General features: G+C 42.9%; 1 protein-coding gene and 1 long non-coding RNA gene across 3 annotated transcripts; one reads left to right on the top strand and one right to left on the bottom strand.

The window, feature by feature from the left end:
• Positions 1-924: 924 nt before the first annotated feature.
• On the bottom strand, positions 925-4,059 carry LOC139786353 (uncharacterized). Its single transcript, XM_071725521.1, has one exon. The coding sequence runs from the start codon at positions 4,057-4,059 to the stop codon at positions 925-927; it is 3,135 nt and encodes a 1,044-aa protein (XP_071581622.1).
• Positions 4,060-4,663: 604 nt separating this feature from the next.
• Positions 4,664-7,115, top strand: LOC139786354 (uncharacterized). Of its 2 annotated transcripts, none has more exons than XR_011722264.1 (3): positions 4,664-5,437; positions 5,557-6,206; positions 6,267-7,115. It is a non-coding gene; the product is annotated as an uncharacterized lncRNA (long non-coding RNA). The 2 variants fall into 2 exon arrangements; XR_011722265.1 differs by having other exon boundaries at positions 5,557-6,175; positions 6,267-7,113.
• Positions 7,116-24,440: the final 17,325 nt, after the last annotated feature.

Here is a 24,440-nt window from a genome sequence, read left to right as displayed (position 1 = left end):
AGGCGGTTTAGAAAAGCGGTGTACTAGCGGTGATCTGCGAGAGAAATCGATTCCGCGGCGCAGCGGCGATCCCTTTATCACCTCCGAGGCGAAACTCCCTCCAGGCTGGGTACCACCAGTTTCGGGAGGGTGATTGGCCATCGGAGCCCTACGTCATAGAACCGACGTCACCGTTTTCACGTGACGCCCCGGCGGGGTCGTTACATGGTTTCAACTGTTTTGTTTATAGCAGGGATCTTTCTTTTGTGAGAGCGTCGTCGTTCGACTTTGTTTATGCGACCGGTCGACCGTGGCTGTGTTGTTGCTAACAATTAGCGAACTTTCGGAAAGTAACGAAAGATCCATGCTATAACGTGCCGCGAGGTATTCCCTTAACGCGAAATTATTTAGGCGATTATTTTATAGAAAGCGTGACATGCGCTGACATGCAACCGAATTATCACGATCTCACACATTCCCGCCCGCCTCGTCATATGGTGACGAAACGAGACGGTGCGCTCGCTGAGGCGATCGCAGTCGCGGCACGAAGTATCGATTAGCGATCGATTACTGCTGATCGCAATCCCGGCGCGAGTGCGAGCGGCCATGTTGCGAGGTGCGCGGCTGCGCATTGTCATAACACGCGAGAATCTCGAGCGAGAAACATATTTCGCACGATATGTTTCTATGTATGTTTTTCGGTATATACATGGTGCCGTGAAGTGATGTGACGCGAGTGTGTGTTAAGTTAAGGCGGAAGGCCGAAATCACCGATTAAGTGAAGTGCACGGAGTGCATTGGCGGAAGGCCGACATCACCGATTAAGTGAAGTGCACGGAGTGCATTGGCGGAAGGCCGTCAGAGACAATTACGCGAAGTGACAATAATAACCGACGGACATAAGTAGCGCGAACCGCGAAAACTAACGCAACGGATGGTTTTGGCTCACGCATCCGCAACGGTGGTGGTGGAGCCAGCGGCCCCGGGAAGCAGCACAAGTTTGACGAGTGGCCGGACGAATTCGGAGGCGGCCGTGCGGACGGTCACTACGCGGACGACGCCGTCGTCTCCAGGATGCAGCTTGATGATCCTTGCGAGGGGCCATCGATTCGGCGGAGCGATCTCGGACCGCATCAAGCAGAGTGAGCCGACATCCGGGGTGGTCTCAGCAGATAGCCACTTTGGTCGGGAAGCGAGATGCTGGATGCATTCGCGCGACCACCGTTGCCAAAAATGATCGCGCATCTTTTGCACCAGCTGCCATCGAGTTAAGGTGTTGTCCGGCCTCTCTCCCAGTGACGGCTCAGGAGCTGCCAGCAAGGGAGCCCCGATAAGGAAGTGCCCCGGGGTCAGTGCCGTGACGTCGTCTGGGTCATCGGACAAGGCCTGAAGCGGCCGAGAATTCAGACAGGCCTCAACCTGAGCGAGGAAGGTGGCCATTTCCTCGAAGGTGAGGGTCGTTTCGCCGATGACTCGCCTCAGGTGGAACTTGGTGGATTTCACCGCCGCCTCCCAGAGTCCGCCGAAATGCGGTGCGGCTGGTGGATTGAAATGCCACCGGATTCCGTGGGTGGAGACGTCGTGAGCGATGCGCCGGCCGTCGGATGACGACGCGCGTAAGAGGTCCTGCAGTGCCCGGTCAGCCCCGATGAAGTTGGTGCCACAGTCGGAATAGATGTCCGTGCAGAGTCCCCGGCGGGCCGTGAAACGACGGAGGGCGGCCAAGAATGCCTCCGTCGTGTAATCGGAGACTACTTCGAGGTGCACGGCTTTGGAGACGAGGCACACAAAGACGGCGATGAAAGCCTTGTGCGCTCGATGTCCTCGCCCTTTGGTCGTGCGTATGAGAATCGGGCCGGCATAATCCACGCCGGTCCGCTGGAAGGGCCGCGACGGGATGACCCGGGCCCGTGGAAGGCTGCCCATCGGTGGTTGCGGAGGCGCGGCTCGCCATCGGGTGCAAATTACGCATCGATGCAACAGCTGTTTCACCACGGCTCTGCCTCGTGGAATCCAGTGGCGGAGGCGGAGAGTGCCGAGCGTGAGTTGCACTCCGCCGTGGAGGGTTCGTCGGTGGCAGGACTCCACGAGCAGACGAGTGAGCCAGGAAGACGTTGGAGCGATCAATGGGTGTCGCGCGTCATGTGGAAGCAGTGCGTGCTTGAGTCGCCCTCCGACTCGGAGCACGCCGTTGTCGTCGAGGAAGGGACTCAGCTTGGCGAGTGGACTGCGATGCGACACAGTGCGGCCGTCCCTGACGGCCTTGATCTCCTCCGGGTAGTGAAGTGATTGCACCACCCGTTGCCAACGGAACAGTGCCGTGTCGAGTTCTTCCGGAGTGAGCGTTCTCGCCCGATCGTCCGGACGGGGATCATCGGTGCGGGAGGTGGTGCGTCGCCATCGCAGACACCACGCCGTGACGCGTAGAAGCCGGTGTAGCGAAGAGAATCGAAGGAGAGTGTCGGGCTCCGTTTCGATCCTCCCGACGGCGGACACGACGGCCTTCCGCTCAGGCATCTCCGCGTCGGGAATCTCGTCGTTCTCGTCGGGCCACCGGGTTCGGTCCTCCCGCAGCCACGCCGGGCCCGTCCACCACAACGGATGGCCGATCAGTTCGCCGGGCGCAATCCCTCGGGAAGCGCAGTCGGCCGGGTTGTCGCGTCCGGGAACGTGCCGCCACCGAGCCTCGGGAAGAGTCCGCTGAATGAGCGACACCCGGTTGGCCACGAACGTCTTCCAACGGGATGCGTGGCCCTTGATCCAGTGAAGTGTCACTCGGGCGTCGGACCAGAGGAAGATCGGTGCTGCGGGCAAATGTAAAGTGTCGCGAGCGTGTCGCGTTAATTTAGTGAGCAGTGCGGCCGCGGACAATTCGAGTCGAGCGAGGGACACCTGCTGAATCGGAGCAACCTTGCTCTTGGCCACGAGCAAGTGCAGCGTGGTGGAGCCGCCTCTCGTGACGCGGAGGTAGACGGCAGCGGCGTAACCTCGCTCGGAAGCGTCGGCGAAGCCATGGATCTCGACCTGAGACTCCGTAGCTCCGCAGTTGAGCCAGCGGCTCACGCGAAGACCCTCGAGAAGCGGGAGCTCCCCCAGGAAGCGCGCCCAAAGCTGAGCGTCCGCCGGCGGAAGGGGGGAGTCCCATTCCAGTCGCTTCAACCAAGCGGACTGGATAAAAATCTTGGCTCTGATCACGACGGGGGTGAGCCATCCGAGCGGATCAAACAATCGCGCGGTCTCCGAGAGGACACGCCTCTTCGTGAATTCGGTGATCGCGCGCGTACGAATCGCGAAGGAAAATTCGTCGTCCGTTGGGTGCCATCGGAGGCCGAGAGTGGAGTGAGTGTCGTTCTCCCACACGTGCAGTGCGCGTTGAAGGCGATGTTCCCGCGGGATGCCGACGAGAATGTCCTCGGAGTTCGCGGCCCACTTACGTAACGGAAACCCGCCCGCCGTGCAGAGCTCGCGTAGTTCGGTTTGCACCGCGATCGCGTCGTCGATTGTGTCCTCTCCGGTTACGACATCGTCCACGTATCTGTCCTCCTCGAGGGCGATCGCGCCGCGCGGATACCGAGACCTTTCGTCCGCGGCGAGTTGCAAGAGCGTTCGAATCGCGACCCACGGCGAGCACTTGAGGCCGTACGTGACCGTCGTCAGGCGGAGAACGCGCACGAGCAAGTCGACGGCACTTCTCCACAGGATCCGTTGGTGGTCGCGATCTTCCGGGTGGACCGAGATCTGACGATACATCTTCTCGATGTCGGTGATCATCACGTAGCGGTGCCGACGCCAACGCAAGAGCACGTCAGCGAGTGCCGGCAAGAGGTTAGCGCCTGCGAAGAGGTGGTCGTTCAGCGATTCGCCGGAGCTGGTGCGTTGTGAGCCGTTGAACACCACTCGAAGTTTGGTGGTGGTGCTGGCCTCCTTCAACACTCCGTGGTGCGGCAGGTAGCACGCTCCGCGAGGTAGGTTCTCGTCAGACGGAGCAACGGCTTCCATGTGCCCGAGGTCTTCGTACTCCCGCATGAACGCGTGGTAGAGCTCTCCGAACCGGGGATCTCGGGCGCACTTGCGTTCCATGGCGGTGAGCAGGCGCTCCGCGGGCTTGCGGGTCTCGACGAGATTCTTCGGCGGCGAGGCGAACGGCAGTCGGACGACGTACCGGCCAGAGGGGGTGCGCTCGTGGGTGCGCACAAAGTGTTGCTCGCACTCCTCTTCTTCGGGAGTGAGCGTGACGGAAGCGGGAGGTTCGCTCTCCTGCTCCCAGAAGCGGCGTACCAGCTCGGCCAAGTCACGGTCGGCGGTGCCTTGGAATGAGCTGAGGTGACCAACGAGGGAGGTCGCACCGCAGCCCCCTGACAAGATCCATCCCAGGATGGTCTTCTGAGCTATTGGCGTTTGCGGTTCGCCTCGGCGGAGACCATCCTCCAGAATGGTCGAGCAAACTTCAGCGCCCAACAGCAACTCGACGGGGTCGTGGGCGGTGAAGCGCGGATCGGCCAACGGGAGTCCTTGAAGATGAGGCCACGTGGTGCTGCACTTGTTCGTGGAGCCTTGGTAGAGCGAGAGACGCGGAAGCACGAACGTGACGGCGGTGAACGAGTCCCCGGTGGTCCTCGACGTAACGTTCAGTGACACCTTGCCCCGAGTGGACCCCGAGTGTGAGCCGCCGATGCCAAAGATAGACACTCGCGTGCGCGATCGCGGCAGGCGTAGCCGCTGCACCAAGGACTCCGACACGATCGACACTTCGGAGCCCTGGTCTATGAGGGCCCGAACCTCATGGGGATCTCCGTGCCGGTCGGCAATGGTCACGCGCGCGGTCGCGAGGAGAATCGCCTTACGGTCTTCGGTCTTTCCGGCGGCGGAAAGCGCGCTGACTTCCGCGGCAGGTTTCGGCGTGGAAACGTACGCGTCGTGCAACATCGAGTGGTGACGCAAGTTGCATGTGAAGCAGTTTCGCGTAGACTGACACTTCACCACCAGATGATTGCCGAGACAGTTGTAGCAGAGTTTATTGGTCTCGACCACAGTCTTCCTCTCACTGGCTGTCTTGGCCTTGAAGTCGGGGCACCCCATGAGCGAGTGCTTCCCCTTGCATAGCGGGCACTGAGAAGGCTCGGAACGCTTCGCGACGTGGGTTTTCGCGGACCGTGACGGTTCACTCGCGGGTTTGGTAGTGTTCTTCGGATTCGCGGCGTTTAACGTGAGAATCCGTTTGGAGATGAAGCTCATCAGCGTATCGTGGGACGGCGGTTCGAAGGAATCTCCCGAGGAGGATTCCCATTCCAGACGCGTTCGCGAGTCGAACAGTTCGATGACGAGGTGGTTGAAAAGGTCCATGCCGTGCGAAGCTATGGGCCTCCCAATGCTCTCTTGAGCATTCACGGCGGACGTGGCGGCGTTATGGACGCGGCTGAGCTCGTCGGCGGTAGCGGCTTTCATCTTCGCCACGGCGGTAAACGTGGCGAAGTTGGAGCGTATCAGCTCCCTCTTGTTCTCGTAATGCTGGCAGAGTAGCGCCCACCGCATCGTAATTTTCGCCCGTAATGGTTAACGATCTTATTAATTTTTCAGCCGGCCCTTTGAGACACGAGCGGAGGTAGTGCAGCCGTTCGACTGGCGGAATCGCCGGCTTGTCGCCGATGACCGACCGAAAGAGATCGCGGAAAGATGGCCAGTCCTCGTAGGCGCCCGAAAATTGCGGCAAGTTGATACGGGGCAGCGAGACGCGAGGCGCGTGTTCGCCCCCCTGATCTGACGCCGTGACGGACGCGGAAGCCGACGCGGCCTTGAAGAGCTTCGCCTGTTCGGACAGGATGCTACGCTGGAGCACGTAAGCGCTCTCGGCTTGGTCGAGTAAGTCTAATTTTGCGTACTCACTCTCAGCGTAGCGGTCCTTGTAGCAGGCCCGAACAAGGTCATGCTGGCTCTCGAACTTCGCCCAGTGGTCGTCGAGGAGGCGAATGCGAGTCTCGACGGCAGAGAGGGTGATATTCGCCTGACCCATCTTCTTCAGGTTTTCGACTGCGTTGGAGATGCGTACGAAGAGTTCGTGTTGGCTGTTCAGCATGGCGCTATGGTCAAGACTCATGGTGTCTTCTGTTTTAGGCACTCCCGATCGCGGTTGCCGGCGATGATCCGGCTCGAAGGACCAGAATGTTCGGGGGCACGCGTTAGCGCGGGATGGCGCGAGGTAAAGACAACCACAAGAGAAGACACAGCAAGTACAGAGAAAATAGCGTTTATAATGTCAAATATGTACAGTTAACACAGGTTACTTTTAGGCAAGTGCCGTGAGCGCGCACAGAGTTGAGCACGGCGAGAGCAGCGAGAAGCGGTTCAGCAAGCGAGTGCGAAACGGCGGCGGTATAGCAAGGCGGTTTAGAAAAGCGGTGTACTAGCGGTGATCTGCGAGAGAAATCGATTCCGCGGCGCAGCGGCGATCCCTTTATCACCTCCGAGGCGAAACTCCCTCCAGGCTGGGTACCACCAGTTTCGGGAGGGTGATTGGCCATCGGAGCCCTACGTCATAGAACCGACGTCACCGTTTTCACGTGACGCCCCGGCGGGGTCGTTACATGGTTTCAACTGTTTTGTTTATAGCAGGGATCTTTCTTTTGTGAGAGCGTCGTCGTTCGACTTTGTTTATGCGACCGGTCGACCGTGGCTGTGTTGTTGCTAACAATTAGCGAACTTTCGGAAAGTAACGAAAGATCCATGCTATAACGTGCCGCGAGGTATTCCCTTAACGCGAAATTATTTAGGCGATTATTTTATAGAAAGCGTGACATGCGCTGACATGCAACCGAATTATCACGATCTCACACACCTGCTATAACATCTCTTTCTGTGGAGTAAGTATTATTTATTCTTACTTGCAGCTTTCTGTTTCTTAAATACGAGTATATTAGTTTGATAATATAAATAGGATAATTATTCTTCATCATTTTATATATTAGACCATCCCTCCACACTTTGTCGAACGCTTTTTCAATATCCAAAAGCATCATAACTGTAACATTTCCCTTATTATAATTAAGTCTTATATCATTAATTATTCTAACTACTTGTTGTACCGTATTGTGTTTCTTTCTGAATCCGAATTGTTCATCTATTCTTATATTGAATAAAATCCTTTACTTTAACCAAACTGGCAGTCTTTATTTAAAAAGCACAACGCGTTTCGACCGAGATCCCGGTCCTTATCAAGTGCGTATATTACATTAACCCTTAAATGCCACACCTCTCAAGAATCTCGTAAATGACACATGGGGTCTAAAAGACCCCAGCATGAAAAATGTCTCCTTACTTATTGATTTTTTGATATTTAGTTATGAAAATTATTTTCAATGTTGTTCAAGGCTTAGAAAAGAGAATAAAATGCTTATATTGTTAAAATTTCAATTTCAACATAGTATAAAAAATTAAGATCGCCAACAGTTAAAATGTTGGCTCCAAAATCAAAAAAATAAAAAATAATAAATAAATAAATATGAGCTCCATATTTGGCGGGAACATTTGAAAATATATCATTCTAAAGGGTCTGGGGTCCGCTGGACCCCGGGTGGCATTTAAGGGTTAAAACGCTTGCAAAACACTTCATTGTACACAGTGTGGCAGCAATGAGTCTACGAACTAAACGACAAAAGGAGTATAATAATGAATTTAAGAACTAAAGTATAAAAATTATAATAAAAGAGCAAAAAGAGCACGGCTTACGTGTTTTGTGTGTCGATGGTAATAAAAGATTGACGAGTCATATTCATGTGGTGTTCGGTGGTGCGATCACCTCAGATGACAACGGACGACTGAGTGAAAAACAAAGGCAGAGGTAACCGAAAGCGTTTACATTAAATTTATTATTTTGTCATATAGTATATCACCGGAAGGTTGTCAGTGTCCTTCTGTAAATTAACGGTGTTGTTATCTTTTTTTATAAACACCATTTCGGCGATCTCTCTCTTTTTGAAGTGTTTCTCACTGTGTAGAACTTTGGGACTAGACCAATCAAAATCATGATTGCAAGAAGTCTTGTGCTTGCTAACAACAGAATGGTTGTTGGGATGCTTCTTAATATCAGCACGATGTTCCTTGACTCTAGTCTCCAAATTTCTTTTAGTCTGTCCGATGTAGCAAGCGACGCAATTAAGGCAATCGATCTCATATACAAGCTCCATACGTTTAACGTTTTCGAGCCTATCCTTTCCTCTTTTAATAATGCGGTCGAGTTTTTTAGGAACCGTATAAACGACGTCAAACCCTTTGCTTCTCAGGGCCTTACAAATATTAAACGGCCAATTTCGAGCTAATACCAGATGTTAGAAAAAAATTATTTAATACATTCAATAATCGTATACAGACTTGTTTACGTTTCGTGCCTTACTTGGCCTTCTTCAGAACAATAAAAAAATATAAAGAAAAACGCATTACAATATATCGCATTATTCTACGAACAAAACGAATCAATTCGATCCAACGCCACAATTTACATTAATCCGGTCTCACCCAAGTAATTGGACAATTAGTCATATTGAAGTCAGAAGTATGTTGTCAATTAATCGTCAATCTACACGCAGAATCGGTCGTTTCCTTCGCTGCATGACACTTATGCGTCCATGAAACCCGTATAGATGTGAGATCCTTTGTCGCCAGACCATCTTAGTGGCAACTATATCAAAGTTAGAACTTACATAGGACCAAAACGAAAATTTGATTAAAAACGAGTTTAGCCTTAAAAACGGACTCACATAAGCGGTCGATGAAACAAGGAACTAGGGTGAATTCTTTCCATCGTCTCACAAAGAGTGTGTTCGTCGCGAAGGATAACAGACGACTGAGACAATACCCGCATCGCAAGGGCACAATAACCAATGATCATTGTTATTAACCGAACGTTTAAGACAACCGATTCAAGATATCAAAATAGGCATCGTTTAGTAGTTCCGTGTCCTTTTTTAAATTTATACCATTAGTTTGTTCTTTAATATGTATCATTTCTGCGGTTAATCTCTTTTTGTAATTATGCTCAATTTCTAAGATGCGTGCATTTTCCCAGTCAAATGAATGATTGAATTTTGTGGTATGTTCTGATACAACAGAATGTTTGGACTCGTCTAATCTTATATTGCTTTTATGTTCTTTTAATCTGGTTTGTAATTGCCTCTTAGTCTGACCGATGTAAGAGGCATCACAATTTTTACAACAGATTTTGTAAATTACGTCATTCTTGGAAAAATGGGCGTTCTTATCCTTATGGACCTTAATGATGCTACCAAGATTGTTAAGAGTGCGGTATCCCACAGAATTTTCAGATTTATCGACTGCTGAGGCGATGATTTCCGAAGTATGTTTTAAATACGGCATAACAATAAAACTTTTTGTTTCCTGTGCACATTCGGAATCATTACCCGTATTATTATTCTTTATGGACTGAAGTTTCCTCAGTCTTTTATTAATATGCAAGAATATTAGATCGATGGGATATCCATTTCCAAGCAATACATTGATGACAAAATTTAAATTTTTATTATAAAAGCTGGGATGTGATAACCTGATTGATCTGTCCACTAGGCTGTAGATTGTTCCTATTTTGTGTTGAATACCCGCGGAAAACAGTTAAATATGAACTTTATATGGACCTTAATAAAATCTCCATTTAAATTTTATTTGATTTAAATTAATGCTGAATAACTGCATTAATATGGCTCATATTTGTTCTATATATAAAACTTAATTAAGAATATAAGAAGAAATGCCGATATACATTTCGATTAAAAATCTCGAACATATGAATACATGTCGTATATTCTTAATCGACGTGTATACTCGTACGTATGTTTCGTAGTATACAAAGTATATATACGTACTTCTTACAGTATCATTTCATCATCAAAATATTCGTATTTAATTTGGTTTAATAAGGATTTAATTAGCTAATATATTCAATTTAAATATTAATCTTATTGAAACCATATATGAAATTAATAAGTTGTACATTTTATTCAAATTTCATTAAATTCAAATAAAACTTTTATATGTTCTTAATATGTTGAATTCAAATAAGACCTTTATATGTTCTTAATAAGTTCTAAATCTAATTTAAATTTAATTAAATTCAAATAAGACCTTTATACGTTCTTAATGAGGCTTTGAAGGCACAGCGTGCGCGCACCTGGGACTGGATCCTTGAATTTATTCGCAAGAAAAACGTATGCGGAAATTCTGCTCTTATAAAAAAGTTGCAAGTTGATTAACTAAAAGCCATGCGATCAACTTGCAACTTTTCTGTAAGAGTAGAATTTGCGCATACTTTTCTCTTGCGAATAAATTCAAAAATCCAGCCCCTGTTGTAGCTTGCCGAAATTTTGCGGTTTCAATCAACAGGCAATGTTTTTCAAACGTTTTGTAATATGTGTTTAAAACTGATTTTCAAATATTTTTCAAACGTTTAAAAAACATTGTCTGCTAATTAGGATAATAATGGGATTAGAGAATATGGTATCAACAGAGAATGAGTTATAAGATAAAAAAAACGTTTATAAATTACAATTATTGTGTTTATATTGGTTTGCTTTAAATCCAGTGGTACAAAAAGAAGATAAGTAAACTTCTGATAAAATTAACGAAATGCGCAACACTTGCGCAGTAATCGAATACATAAAAACAAATATTAATCGCTAGCAACAAAAAGATTGATGCAGTTGCACAAAATATTAATCACCATAAAAACCAAGAATACAATTTGCTAGCTCAAAAGAATAAAAATAGAGACATTTTTTATATACTTAATCAAACTGAACCTTTATGGAAAAATACACTCAACTTTTGGTGTTAACCGTTAAAAAAACACCATAGAAAAACTCTTAAAGTTGGGTGTGATTTCGGACCAATTGAAGGTTAACCATCATTTGAAGGTTAATCTTCAATTGGCGGTCCGAAATCACACCCAACTTTAAGAGTTTTTCTTCGGATGATGATGGTTAACCTTCAAGTGATAGTTAACCTTCAATTAATGATTAATCCTTAAAAAATGACGGTATAAACCCTAAAAATATGAACCCTCAAATAAAAGTAACAAATATGGCGTCCCAATGAGAATCTCTTAAGGAGGGTGGTTAGTCAAATCAATTTGATAAGAATTAGTTCAATGGAGAATATTCGTCTATGGGAATCTGTCGTCCATATATGCCAAAGTTGAAGATAATCGTCTGCATGGTTGTCGAGTAATTAATTATTGAAGTTATACTCTTGTCTCTCTCTTATACACGGGCGACACAGCAAAAATGTTACCTAACCTGTAATGAAACTCTCGAAAGCATATTAAAAATGATAAGAATTTAGTGAAAATAGGTGCAAATAACTCTTTACATATTTAGGAAAAACTTTCTCGAAGACTGAAATGATTCGTCTTTATAGTTATCAAGAAATTGTAAAAATAAAAAAAACAGGACCACATTTATTATTTCCACATTTCAATGTGGATAATAACGTATTTGGGTTTCAATTGTACAAACAACTCTTTTCAAACCTTAAGAAACAGCAATTAAATGCATTCCACATATTTATTTGCTAAAATTCGTTTATTTCACGCGACGAAAATCTAACCTATATGCTTTCCCCCTGCCGCGCCGCCTGCCTCGCACCGAGAACTAACCAACCTCCTTAAGGACTCCGCTCGCTGAACCGGATTCCTCGCCTCGATCCTCCCTCTCGGACGCTAGCTGCCGCAGCTCTCCCTTTCCTGGCGGTGAGCTCTCCCTGGTGATCCGACTCTCGCTCGGTTAGTCTCCAGAACACGCGCCGCAACGATCAATCCGTCAAGAAAGAAATAACGGACTCGACACGTTCGAAGAAACGCAAGCAAGTGCGGCCATGACACCTAACGAGTGAGGAAGGAGGCGGGGGCTCTTTGAGAGTGGCGACTCGCGCGTCGCGCCATCTAATGTGAAACGATCGGGCGTTGTAAAACGCGAAAAGAATTCGAGCGCAATATCTGAACAAATTATTTAATTTTTAATAAGTCCAATTATTAATATTTATTTTCATAATTGAACTTATTTTTTATTTTGATAAATGTAAATACAAATATCTTATTGTATTAATATTTAATATTAATAATTTAATTAGTTGCTTAATTTAACTTCTTGTTTAATGAATGAGCGGATGTAGTACTGAAAATGTACCTATTATATAATATTTTAATTTTCAAAATTGTCAAATTACAAACAGGAATTTTGTTGTGACTTTTACAGTTATAAAGTAACTATTTAATGGAAATGGAAGCCTAAAAAAATTAATATTGTAACGCAATTATTATAATGCTCAAATTATAAAATATTTACATTATCCATGTCTGCCAATACAATATAATTTTTTATTCATATTGCATTCTATATAATGGCAATGTTATTATATATTTGACAGGCAAATCAAAATAGCTTTGAATCGATATCGAAATGATGAAATATCCATGTCTTAACAGAAAATACATAATTTGCCTGTTTTTCGATACATATATATTTAAAATGATTAAAAACTCACATAGCATGCATATCAAAAAGACGTCCCGAAGATATCCCGAGAAGATATCCTATCTCCTAAATATATCTTCGGGATATCTTCTGGACGTCTTTTTGATATGCATGCTATGTGGGAAGCCAATGACCTACATAACTAAAACTGAAATTATAAAATATATGTACGATGTAGACAGTATAAAATAATTAACATAATTAAACATGCAGATTTGTGGTTGATAATGACAAAATTCAATAATAAACCTATAACCTAACAGACTACAACGCAAGACTAACATAACTCGCAGGTTTATTAAAATCATATGAATCACAATTTTTGATTAAATATGAATATATGATGGGTCAATGGGAACACTTTCAATTAAATAAAAATTTAATTTGGGTGTTAATTAAAATTTTATTTGTTTCAAATACAAATAAAATTTGAACTCAGGATGGTTAGATGCTTATTAAATATTAATATGATCCATATATGCGCCTGGAAAAGTTAAATCCAATAGCAAGATCTTATTTAAATTTAATTTCGATCCAAATTTGGAACATATTTAAATTTAATTACTTTTATATTCAATATTTGGTTTTTATTTGAGTTTAATTTCGTTCATATAAATGACTAATATAAACCATATTTAAAACATATTTAACTCTTTTCCGCGGGTAAGATGATTCGAAAGGAAGGACAATAGCCTACCAGAAAAAGTTTCTTTGTGGAACCAATCTGTTATAATCGTGTCTCCCCTTACAATCAACATCAAATATTCTTACAAATATTCTCGCTACAATCCTTAATGTACGGGATGGTGATAGGATGTCTCACAGTGTGTACCTTGTCGTTTACAGAATCCCTGCGTTTTAAAAGCCTTAGTCTTCGTTTTATATGTTTGTTACAAAAATCGGTCGGGTAACAATTACACAGCCCCACAAAAAAAAATTTTTTTTCTGTCCGGCGGACCGGACTAGTCAATTCTTACGTATTTTGGGTCGCTGAATCCGAATCCGAGGTCAGAATTCAAAAGTTGGTTTGTGTTTTTTTTCTAATCTCAAAAAACATACTTTTTTAGTACATTTTGAGCCGTAATGAAAAAGCGCGAGCTAGTTTCGAAATTCTGACCGTGGATTCGGATTCAACAGCTTGAATTACATAACAATTGACTAGATTTTTTAATACAAAATGGCAGATCCAATATGGCGGACCCAATATGGCGGATGTTTTTTCAAATTGATCCGATTCGCTTGAAACTTGGTACTCAGGGGTTTTTGTGGTCGCTGAGTACGAATCTGATGTCAGTTTTCCAAAATTCAAAATGGCAGATCCAGTATACCCGATGAGTTTTTGAAAATTGACCAGATTCGCCTAAAATTTGTTACTCGAGGGTTTTTGGGGTCGCTGAATACGAATCTGACGTCATATCATAACATAATCACACTGAAAATGCAGTTTTTCCCACATGGCTCTGAGAAAGTACAAATCTTATATATTTGACGTCCAAGATCACAATAGTCAAAGTATATCCACCCTGGCGAAAATGAGAAGTTTCATAAACGTTTGTTTGATGTTTACGTGAGCGTTTGCGGAAGTTCGTTGAGAGTTTAGAAACGGTCAGTAGAGAGTTCGTAGAGCGGAAATTGCAACGCTGCAGCGTTTGAAAGGCGTTTGTATATAGTGTTTTTGAGAGTTTGCACAGCGTTTACATGACGTATGACGTTTGCTGAGAGTTCTTTAAAACATTTAGAGATCCTCTGTTAAGCGTTTAGGCTGCATTCGGAAACGTCACCCGGGTACACACGGGTATACTCCCTTCTCCTTCTAACTCGCTGAGATATGTCAATACGGAAATATGTCAATTTTTAGGTAATTACTGCCTACGCGTTGCGGAGTATTCTAGGAGCAAAAAAGGATAAAAAAGGAGCAAAAAAAAATAAATTAAAATTAAAGGAGCAAAACTCGTGTGATTGAGCGCGAGCGCGCACGCCTAGGGTACTCCGCGACGCGTAGGCAGTAATTACCTAAAAATTGACATATTTCCGTCAATAATAAAGATTTTGGAAAAATTCAAACGCCATTTTGTTCGTCGTGAAAAGAGGAACAAATTTTCTCTAGTTTATTTTTTTATAGGATGTATAGTTTGATCGCTAGGGCAATTTAAACAAATAAATTGTTAATAACTTTTTATTGCATCAACTTACGAAAAAACTATTTACAGATTCTTGTTCTACGACCCAAAAAACATAAAAAAAACATTAACTTAAGCCATCAACCTCGATAAAAATGCTCAATCGACCTGGCGAATGGACTAAATAAGTAACTTTCGATGCAAATATCTTGCGAATGCTCGAGTATTGCATCGTGCCACTTTACCATTAATTAGTGGGGGGTTAACCATACAACATATTAAAAATTTATTTAAATCGGTGAGGGCACTACCTGGTCCTCCCCTTGTCAGTCGTCCGTTGTCATCTGAGGTGATCGCACCACCGAACACCACATGAATATGCCTCGTCAATCTTTTATTACCATCGACACACAAAACACGTAAGCCGTGCTCTTTTTACTCTTTTATTATAATTTTTATACTTTAGTTCTTAAATTCATTATTATACTCCTTTTGTCGTTTAGTTCGTAGACTCATTGCTGCCACACTGTGTACAATGAAGTGTTTTGGCAAAGGAAACGTATCTTATCCGTATTATTATATTGTTTTGTTCTTCATATTTCCTTATTCTGATCGCTATTATCTTTTCTACTACCTTACTAATACTTGATAGAAGACTAATCGGTCTATAGCTAGATGGTTTGGTCGGATCCTTGCCTGGTTTTAGTATTGGTATTACTATGGCAGTCTTCTTAAAATGCCCAATTTTAAAAATCGCGTTTGTTATGTACGTTAACTGGACTAAAGCTTTTCTGCTTAAATTTTTAAGAACTATTACCACGTTTACGCGAGCGTTACTTCTATAGTAACTTACGATAATTCCTTCGCGTAAACGGGATTTTCCTTCGCGTAAACGGGCTTTTGTAGTAATTTACGATAATTTACTCCGCGTAAACGAGTGAATTATCGTAAGTTACTACAGAAGTAACGCTCGCGTAAACGTAGTATATATTTTGTATCCCATCCTTTCCAGGTGCTTTAAGTGCAGCTAGTTTCTGAATAATAGTACGGATTTCTTTCGGTGAAGTCAAAGCTCCTTTGTATTCATCCAATTTTACTTCACTATTATCTATAAATTCCTTAACTGTTCTAATAATTTTTTTTTGTTGTACATTATTATTATTTAAATCAATATTATGTAGGGGAGACCGGGGCTAAAACGTCTACGGGGTAAATACGTCTAATCAAATATCTCGGAACCTGTATATTGTGCGAACTCGCTATTAACATTGTAAACGCTGCTTATAGTACCCATGTGACCAACGAAGTTTCGGCAGGTTACCTGCCGTGTTATGATTTTTACGAAAGTAAACGTGTTTTCGAAAGGTGAAAGTTACATTTTCTGCGCGTGGAAATTTTGTAATATCTGCAATAATATTTGCTCTCCAAATCTCGAGGTACGTGATTATAAAGAGTAATGCATGCTGAACACAAATCCAGTGTAGTTTTTTCATTATCGTTGATGTCTAATATTTCGTGGGCGATCAAACCTGAAACTTGTGTTTGGGGCTAATCGGTCAGTAAGCAGTCCGGGTGCATTTCCAAGGCATTTTCGGGCTCGCTGCATATGGAATATGGATGAGACGGGAATTACAACCGTTCAGACACCGAATAGAGTCATCGGACGTCGAGGAGTGAAACAAGTCGGGCGAGTGACTTCTGCGGAAAGAGGAACCCTCGTAACTATTTTTTAATAATGTTTCGCATAAAAATTTTAAATAAATTTTTATATTTTTCTCTTAAAAAACAATTATTGCATGTATCCTATTATTTTTTAGGATTAGATGTACGTATATGTATTGAAAATGCAGTGCAGACTGTTATACCCCGGCATTTTTGAAATTTCAATTTTTCCACCGTTGTCGTTTTTGCTCTATACCGGTTAAACAAAGCGACGTAGACAAAAATTTCCTATATAAATTTTGTAGCTAAAGGTTCACTCTTTACAGTGGTATACCACATTTAACTACAATTATTTATTTTGTTGTTAAAAATCGGCACCGAAAAAAAACGGACTGTTTAGCCCCGGTCTCCCCTACGTTCTCATACTGCGTCGCTATCATTTCTGCTTTATCAAAAAGAATAATTGAAAAATATTCAATTTGTCTGCTAACTCTACGGCGGTGTCGTAGTTAGAGTCCCTATATAAGAGTCTGGACAGACTGGTCCTTATTTTCATTGGACGTGCACCACCATGGCGGAACCAATCACGAGGGGTAAAATAGCGAGCCTTAATTAGGAGCCTCTCTCAGGGTGCGTATTATGGAACTTTTCGAAATGGATTCCGATCGGAATTGTTATTTCCTACATTTCTATTGTATTTTTAGGGAAAGCAGTATAATTTCGACAGGAATCCATTCCGCAAAGTTACGTGCATAATACGTGCGAGTACACATATTAACGATATTGTTACGTGCTTTGATACAGTGTTACATATACACTGTACTTTCTGCGTAAAGCACGAAATGATGTCGTTAACATTTAAGGCTGATTTATAGAGGCCGTAACCGTTGTTTTAAGCCGTAATCTTTAAGAAATTGACCAATCACAGTCGATTGTTCTTCTCACATTCGACTGTGATTGGTCAATTTCTTAAAGATTACGGCTTATATCAACGGTTACGGCCTCTATAAATCAGCCTTTACAGAATAGGTGTCTTAGAATTAAAAATAAAGAATTACAAAAATAATAAAATTGAAATGTGCGATTTGGAAATTTGCATATAGCAAAGTCACAATTTTGAAGTGAGAGAGTAGGAAATTAGCAAATTGAATCCACAACGTATTGCTACGCGCTCAAAGCTCCTCTATGAGGAATCTTGTATTTTATTAGATGCATAATTTTTAGTTTGGCTTCCTCATAGAGAAAGTTTTTCGCGCGTAGCAATTGTGGATTCAATTTGCTAATTTCCTACTCTCTCACTTCAAGATTGTGACTTTGCTATGTGCAAATTTCCAAATCGCACATCTCAATTTGATAAGGAAGCCAAGTGCAAATTTCTAATTTGCACAATTTTAATTTAATGAGGAAGCCAAGTGCACATTTCTAATTTGCACAATTTTTTTTTCAAATTTTTTCATAAAATTTACAGGCTGCATCTTCTTCTTGCTTCTTTTCTGAAAGTCTATCTGCCTCTATCCTTCCTTAACTTTCTTTAATTATACTTTTTCGTTTATATTAATTTTGTTTCGGAATAAACCAAATTTGATGAATTTTTTGCAATCAAGTTTATTTCTCTAAAAATACATATATATAAATACATATATTATTATTGGAGATCCCCCGTGGCCCTCGGCGGGGGAACAGGTGGAGCGTGGAAAGGGAGGAAAAGAGTATCGGAAAAAGGTGATATAGGGGAGAGGAAAGGTGGAGGAAGCAAGGTAGGCGTGAAGGAAGCCGAAAGGAGGTGGAGACGAGGTGGAAAATATAGCTGGACGGCGGAAATCTGTTGGAGATGAGGAGGCCCGAGAGAGAGGTTAAGTTGACGGTGAGCTTTGGCGACGGAGGAGATGGCACAAGAGGCGAGAGCGGCAGAAGGAACTAAGGCGGATGCGCAACACGCGTCTTCGCAACGTGTGTCGACGGATAAGCGGCGAGATCGAGAGATCGAAGGAAGGGATCGATAGAGCGAGGTGAACATGTAAGAAACGCACGTGGTGGTAGTAGAGCGGGCGAACTGTGAGACGGAGAGAACGGTAGTAGAAAGGTAAGCGGTGATTATTGAAAGAATCGTTTGCGGAAGGATCAAAGGTAAAGGTAGAGGTGAAAGAGATAAGCGTGATAGGTCAGAGAGAAAGAGAGGGGGGCGGGAGAGAAAGCAGAGTAAGGGAGAGGAAAGTAATTATATGTGCATGTTACAGATAACCAAAGAAAGATGGAAGGGAAGATAATAATAGAGAAGAAGGCGGTGGAAAAGATAGTGGAAGAGAAAATATGGAAGATGATAAAGGAAGTTAAGGAGGAATGTAAAAGAAGAGAGGAGGAGATGAAGGAGGAGGTAGAGAGATTGAAAAGAAAGGTGGACAGGATGGACAGAGCGGGGGTAAAAGGAAGAGGAATGATAGTGAAGAGAGTAAGGGTAAGACTGGTAAGAGGAAATGGTGGGCGGAGGAGTTTGAAAAGAGCGACAACGAGAAGAGAAGGAAGAATGTGATAATAAGGATTGAGAAAGAGATATGGGGAGGAGAGGAATCAAATTGGGAGAAGGTGAAGGAACTGTTTACGGATGGATTAAAGGTGAAAGTGGAGGTAAAAGAGGTAAGTGTGATAGGACAGAGAGGAGAATGGATGACGATGTTAGTAAGCATGGGGAGCGAGGAGGATAAGTGGAAGGTTTTGGAGGCAAGGAGAAAGGAAGGGAGTAGATTGAGGGTGAAAATGGACGAGGATAAATCTGTGGAGACGAGGGTAAGAGAAAGAGAGGAGAAAGAAAGGAGAAAAGAAAGGAGAGAGGAGGAAGGCGGGAGATGGAAGAGGACTGAGGAGGATGAGATTACGAAAAAGATGGAGGAGAGTCTGTTGATGGAGTCGGACGAGGAGGACGATGATAGGAAAAAAAGTAAGTAAGGACAGTGAAAGAAGGAAGGAAGGCGCCGAACGCAAGGTGGGGGAGAGCCGGACAAAAGCGAAGAGGCCCGCCAGGAAGGAAGGAGGCAGAGAGATGTGGAAATATGATGTTAGGTCGCTTGGGTCACGGGTATAATGAATGTATAATTGGGTCGCGAGTATATATGTAAAGGGTTGGGTACGTCCCTGGAAAACGCCATAGGAAATTGTGGTGTATTAGGGTAGCCAAGTAAATGATGCCTTGTTCGGTATCATGAGTTTATTCTATCACTCAGTGCCGTTCAGATACTACAGACCGTGTACAAGTATAAGACTCGCAGTCGCTCGTTCGCGCACGCATCCTACCTCACGCCTACCGGTCACGTACATCACGCCACCTATCGTTAGCTCCCGATCTCGACTACGGTCGGTATATGACAGAAATGTATGTGATTAATGACTGAATGTATAATTGTAAAGGTTTTTGGGAACGTTTTTCCTGAAAAAAAAAAAACGCCTTTTCAATCCCGGAAGGAGAGTGAAATAAAGATGATTGATTGATAAATACATATATTATTATTTTTTACTATACTTTTTCCAAATTCAATTAGATTACTCATCTTTCTCATTCTATGTCAATAGTTTTCCTCATCCTACTGATTAGCGCGTCCTGACCGTCTTCTAATACTAAAATTATTAATTGCGTTGTAAATTAAACATTTTAAAGAAATTCAAATTTTAAAGAAATTCAACTCTTTTCAAAAAATTGTACAATTAAAAAAAAAAAAATATATATATATGTATATATAATTTATATAAATTATATATAAATATATATATATATATGTTTTTGGTATATTTCAAGGACATTTAAAAAGACCTATATACATGCATATATTTAGAAGCAGTAAATATTGATTAATCAATATAGCTACTTTTAGCAATCATCTATATCGTTTTTCTCAAAGCTATAAATGATTTAACATGTACGGTCGATTTCAAGGACATATAAATATTAATAGGCAATGGGTTGATATGAGGACATATACACATTTTACGTATGGACTATTATGGGGACACGGATATATAAAATTGAAACTTTATATATTTTAATCCACTTTGAACTCAGTAATATTACCTTATAGCTATAATTGATAACTATACCATATTTTGCATAATATCAACAATTTTATATACATGGATATTTTTGAGGACTTTTAAAATAAATACACAGAGACAAGATTACCTTAACACATAAATTCATGCGCATATTCGGAGTGTGTACTCGTATGTGCATTTGCCTGTATCATTGTTGGTTATTCGAGAAATAGCAATTCAAACAGCTGTTTCAAAATAGCTAGAGGCTGACTGACATTTTATAGTTTGATATATCAACATTTTATTTATGTGAAAACATCAGATTTAAAAAGTAACATAGATAATAGATTTATATACTAGGTATAGAGCACATAAAATATTAGTTGCATTAAAGGTCAATCCAGACAAACTTGCATATAGGTGTATAAGCATATGCATAAAAAAACGGATTAATTTATTTCCTTATGCATATGTATATGGATTAATCAATTTTCTTATGCTTATGTTTATGCGCTATGCAAGTTTGTCTAGATATACGATATACCTTTAGACAGTGTGCCGTTTCGTGATAATACCGACATAACCAATAATTATGGTACATACACGAATATGCATACACAAGCACGCACTCCAAATATGTCCCGATACGCGCGAAAAATTTATGTGTTAAGACAATATTTTGTCTTTATGTGTACTTTAAAAGTCCTCAAAAATATCCATGCATATAAAATTATGGTAATTCTTCAGTTTAGCTACCTCAGCACAGAAATCGATGCAATTAGGCTTATTCGACGCGTTTTTGCTCAAAACAACCGAATCTGGCAGAAAAAAGTGTCGCTCTGCCACGCGAAGCGAGATATTAACAGTTAAAGTTGACAGGAATCAGGTTATGATTCCCATCATACCGACGAGATGTAGCAACACTGAACATGCCCTGCGGCCACATACGCATGCTCAGTGGCCGCACGCGCATGCTCAGTGGCCGCACGCGCATGCAAAAGTGCGCCAATTTTAAATATGATGACTATTGACTGGTCAATCGTGCGGAATAACCAAGCGTCTTGATTCAAGTAGTTAGGTATCACGCTGGGAGTTTGTTTAGTTTTATTATGCGGGGGAAGGGGTTCCGCTGCAGGCTACTTCTATGTAAAAATCACAACTTCTATAAAGCAGGGCATATACACACGTGTGTGTGCCCTGCTTCAACGAAAATCACAACTTCTATAAAGCAGGGCATACACACGTCTGTGTGTGTGTGTGTGTCCACGCGAAACGAGGTGCCACATGGGTTCATGACGCGCTTTACAAGCTCGTTTAAGTACATGCGTGGGCGGGGGGATTTTGCTCCCCTGCACCCCCCTCCTCATGCATGTACTTTATAATTTCGCTTTACAACTTAGCATGTACTTTAAGTTGTAAAGCGAGTTCCACGCTGCCTACCGGCGGGGTGGGTGCGGGGGAGGGGGGGGCCGAAGGCCCGCCCCTCGCACCCCCCCGTTGTGTGTGTGTGTGTGTGTGTCCACGCGAAACGAGGTGCCACATGGGTTCATGACGCGCTTTACAAGCTCGTTTAAGTACATGCGTGGGCGAAGGGATTTTGCTCCCCTGCACCCCCCTTTCCATGCATGTACTTTATAATTTCGCTTTACAACTTAGCATGTACTTTAAGTTGTAAAGCGCGTCATGAACCCATGTGGCACCTCGTTTCGCGTGGACACACACACACACACACACAACGGGGGGGGGTGCGAGGGGCGGGCCTTCGGCCCCCCCCTCCCCCGCACCCACCCCGCCGGTAGGCAGCGTGGAACTCGCTTTACAACTTAAAGTACATGCTAAGTTGTAAAGCGAAATTATAAAGTACATGCATGGGGAGGGGGGTGCAGGAGAGCAAAATTTCCCCGCCCACGCATGTACTGGGCACACACACACACACACACGTGTGTATGTCCTGCTTTATAGAAGTTGTGATTTCCGTTAAAGCAGGGCATACACACGTGTGTATATGCCCTGCTTTATAGAAGTTGTGATTTTTACATAGAAGTAGCCTGCGGCGGAACCCCTTCCCCCGCATAATAAAACTAAACAAACTCTCAGCGTGATACCTAACTGCTTGAATTAAGACGCTTGATTATTCCGCATGATTGACCAGTCATCATATTTAAAATTGGCGCAGTTTTGCATGCGCGTGCGGCCACTGAGCATGCGCATATGCCCCCGCGGGGCATGTTTATGTCGCTACCAGTCGCTACATCTCGTCGGTATGACGGGAATCATAACCTGATTCCTGTCAACTTTAACTGTTAATATCTCGCTTCGCGTGGCAGAGCGACACTTTTTTCTGCCAGATTCGTTCGTTTCGTGCAAAAACGCGTTGATTAAGCCTAATTGCATCGATTTCTGTGCTGAGGTAGCTAAACTGAAGAATTACCTGTGCATGATTCTGAACCAGTGGCGAACACTGCAAACTATTCTATTTTACTCATGTACATTTTTCTCAATCTTTAAACTTTCTCACCTTACTGCAAATAATGTTTCTTAACGTCTAATATTGAAATCTACATTCTATACAATGTATCAAGCATATCTTTTTTGAGAAATATTCAGGTTCTTACAATGAGAATATTAAAATCGAATGGTGTATGTATATGTACAGTAGTGCATTAATTTAATGGGTCATAAGCCTAGTTTACACCGATCTCTTGATACGCGTATCAAATAGTATATTTGATCAGCCAATAATGGCCAATCAAACTAATTTACTAGTTATTTACTATTTAATACATGTATCAAGTGATTGGTGTAAACTAATAGGCCATAGTAACCTGACTTATTGGCTGCTGGATCTTTAATAATCAACATATGCGCAGTTTATCAAAATATTAAAATATATATTGAGAAGAATAAAAATTAAAATGAGATGAATCAATTAGTATAAAGAAAACACATGCTGTTGCGTCTGCAGCATGATGTAAAATATAATGCGCTTATACTCGAAACAAATTTCTTACAGTTCTGCACAGATGCCAGATACGGCAATATTTAAGTGTTTAGATCAAAAGTTATACTAATTGTAAGTGACTGTAACATATTTGTCTTTTGATCTCTGAGTCCTAAAAAAAACAGAAATTCGACAGATCATTTGAACATATAACATCACACTCAATAAAGACTTATAAAAACGTTTCCCGAAAAAATTAATTCAAATTGTCGCAATGGCGGTATCTTACATCATTTCTCATTGGCCGTTAGAAATGTTGCATACGCATGAACACATCTTGTATAATTTACACCATGATGTATGGTTTATAGCGAAAAACACAGACTTTTGCATAACACATAATGCATAACCATAAGAAAATTGAAGGCCATCGCACACAAAATTGCGTAGCTTAGCATAAGCGTAACATATGACCGCTAAACCAATGAGCATCCAACATAAAGTCGCCATATTGATTTACGTAAGATGCTCATTGGTCCAGCGGTCTTATGCTATGCTTATGCAGCTTATGCAAGTTTGTGTGCGATGGCCTTGATTGGTCTATTTCCTTATGCACATGTATATGGACCAATCAATTTTCTTATGGTTACGCATTATGTGTAAAGGCCAGTTTACACACGCAATGATTAGTGGCGCTAACTGACTGGCATTCATATTGGCGCCAGAAACCGACTAGCAAACTCACAAGTATTTACACAGTGATTGGCGTATAATATGGAAAATATTTAACATTTATTAAACACACAGTAAATGACAGCAAGCATATAACCTCAAATTTTGAGGTTATATGCTTTGGCCAATAACCGCCTGTAAACGCCACATACTAGCGCCAGTTTATATCAAGTGTTTACACTTGCATTTTTATTGACGTTAATCGATTGGCGCCACTAATCATTGCGTGTAAACTGGCCTTTATGCAAAAGTCTGTGCTCCCCGCTTATGTATGTACAATCTGGCATCAAATTCAATCTATTCTGCAGAGTTTACATGTTTACAAAGCACATATGACAGTCGTAGTCGTGGACGTAAGTAACGCACAAGCTTTGGCGTATCCCGATTTGTCAGGTCGAGGTCTATGACCGTCATATATCGCTACGCCATGTTATGCCCGTATCACACTAGCGA

The sequence above is a fragment of the Temnothorax nylanderi genome, unplaced genomic scaffold (assembly GCF_030848795.1).
Source record: "Temnothorax nylanderi isolate EJ_2023f unplaced genomic scaffold, tnyl_v1.0 TNYL_tig1016_pilon, whole genome shotgun sequence".
Lineage (NCBI taxonomy): Eukaryota > Metazoa > Arthropoda > Insecta > Hymenoptera > Formicidae > Temnothorax > Temnothorax nylanderi.
The sequence above is the reverse complement of the archived record's forward strand: the minus strand, read 5'-3'. Positions and strand labels throughout refer to the sequence as shown.

What these genes read in the sequence shown, in the direction of transcription:
- LOC139786353 (XM_071725521.1), bottom strand. Translation starts at nt 4,059, where the DNA reads ATGGAACGCAAGTGCGCCCGAGATCCCCGGTTCGGAGAGCTCTACCAC.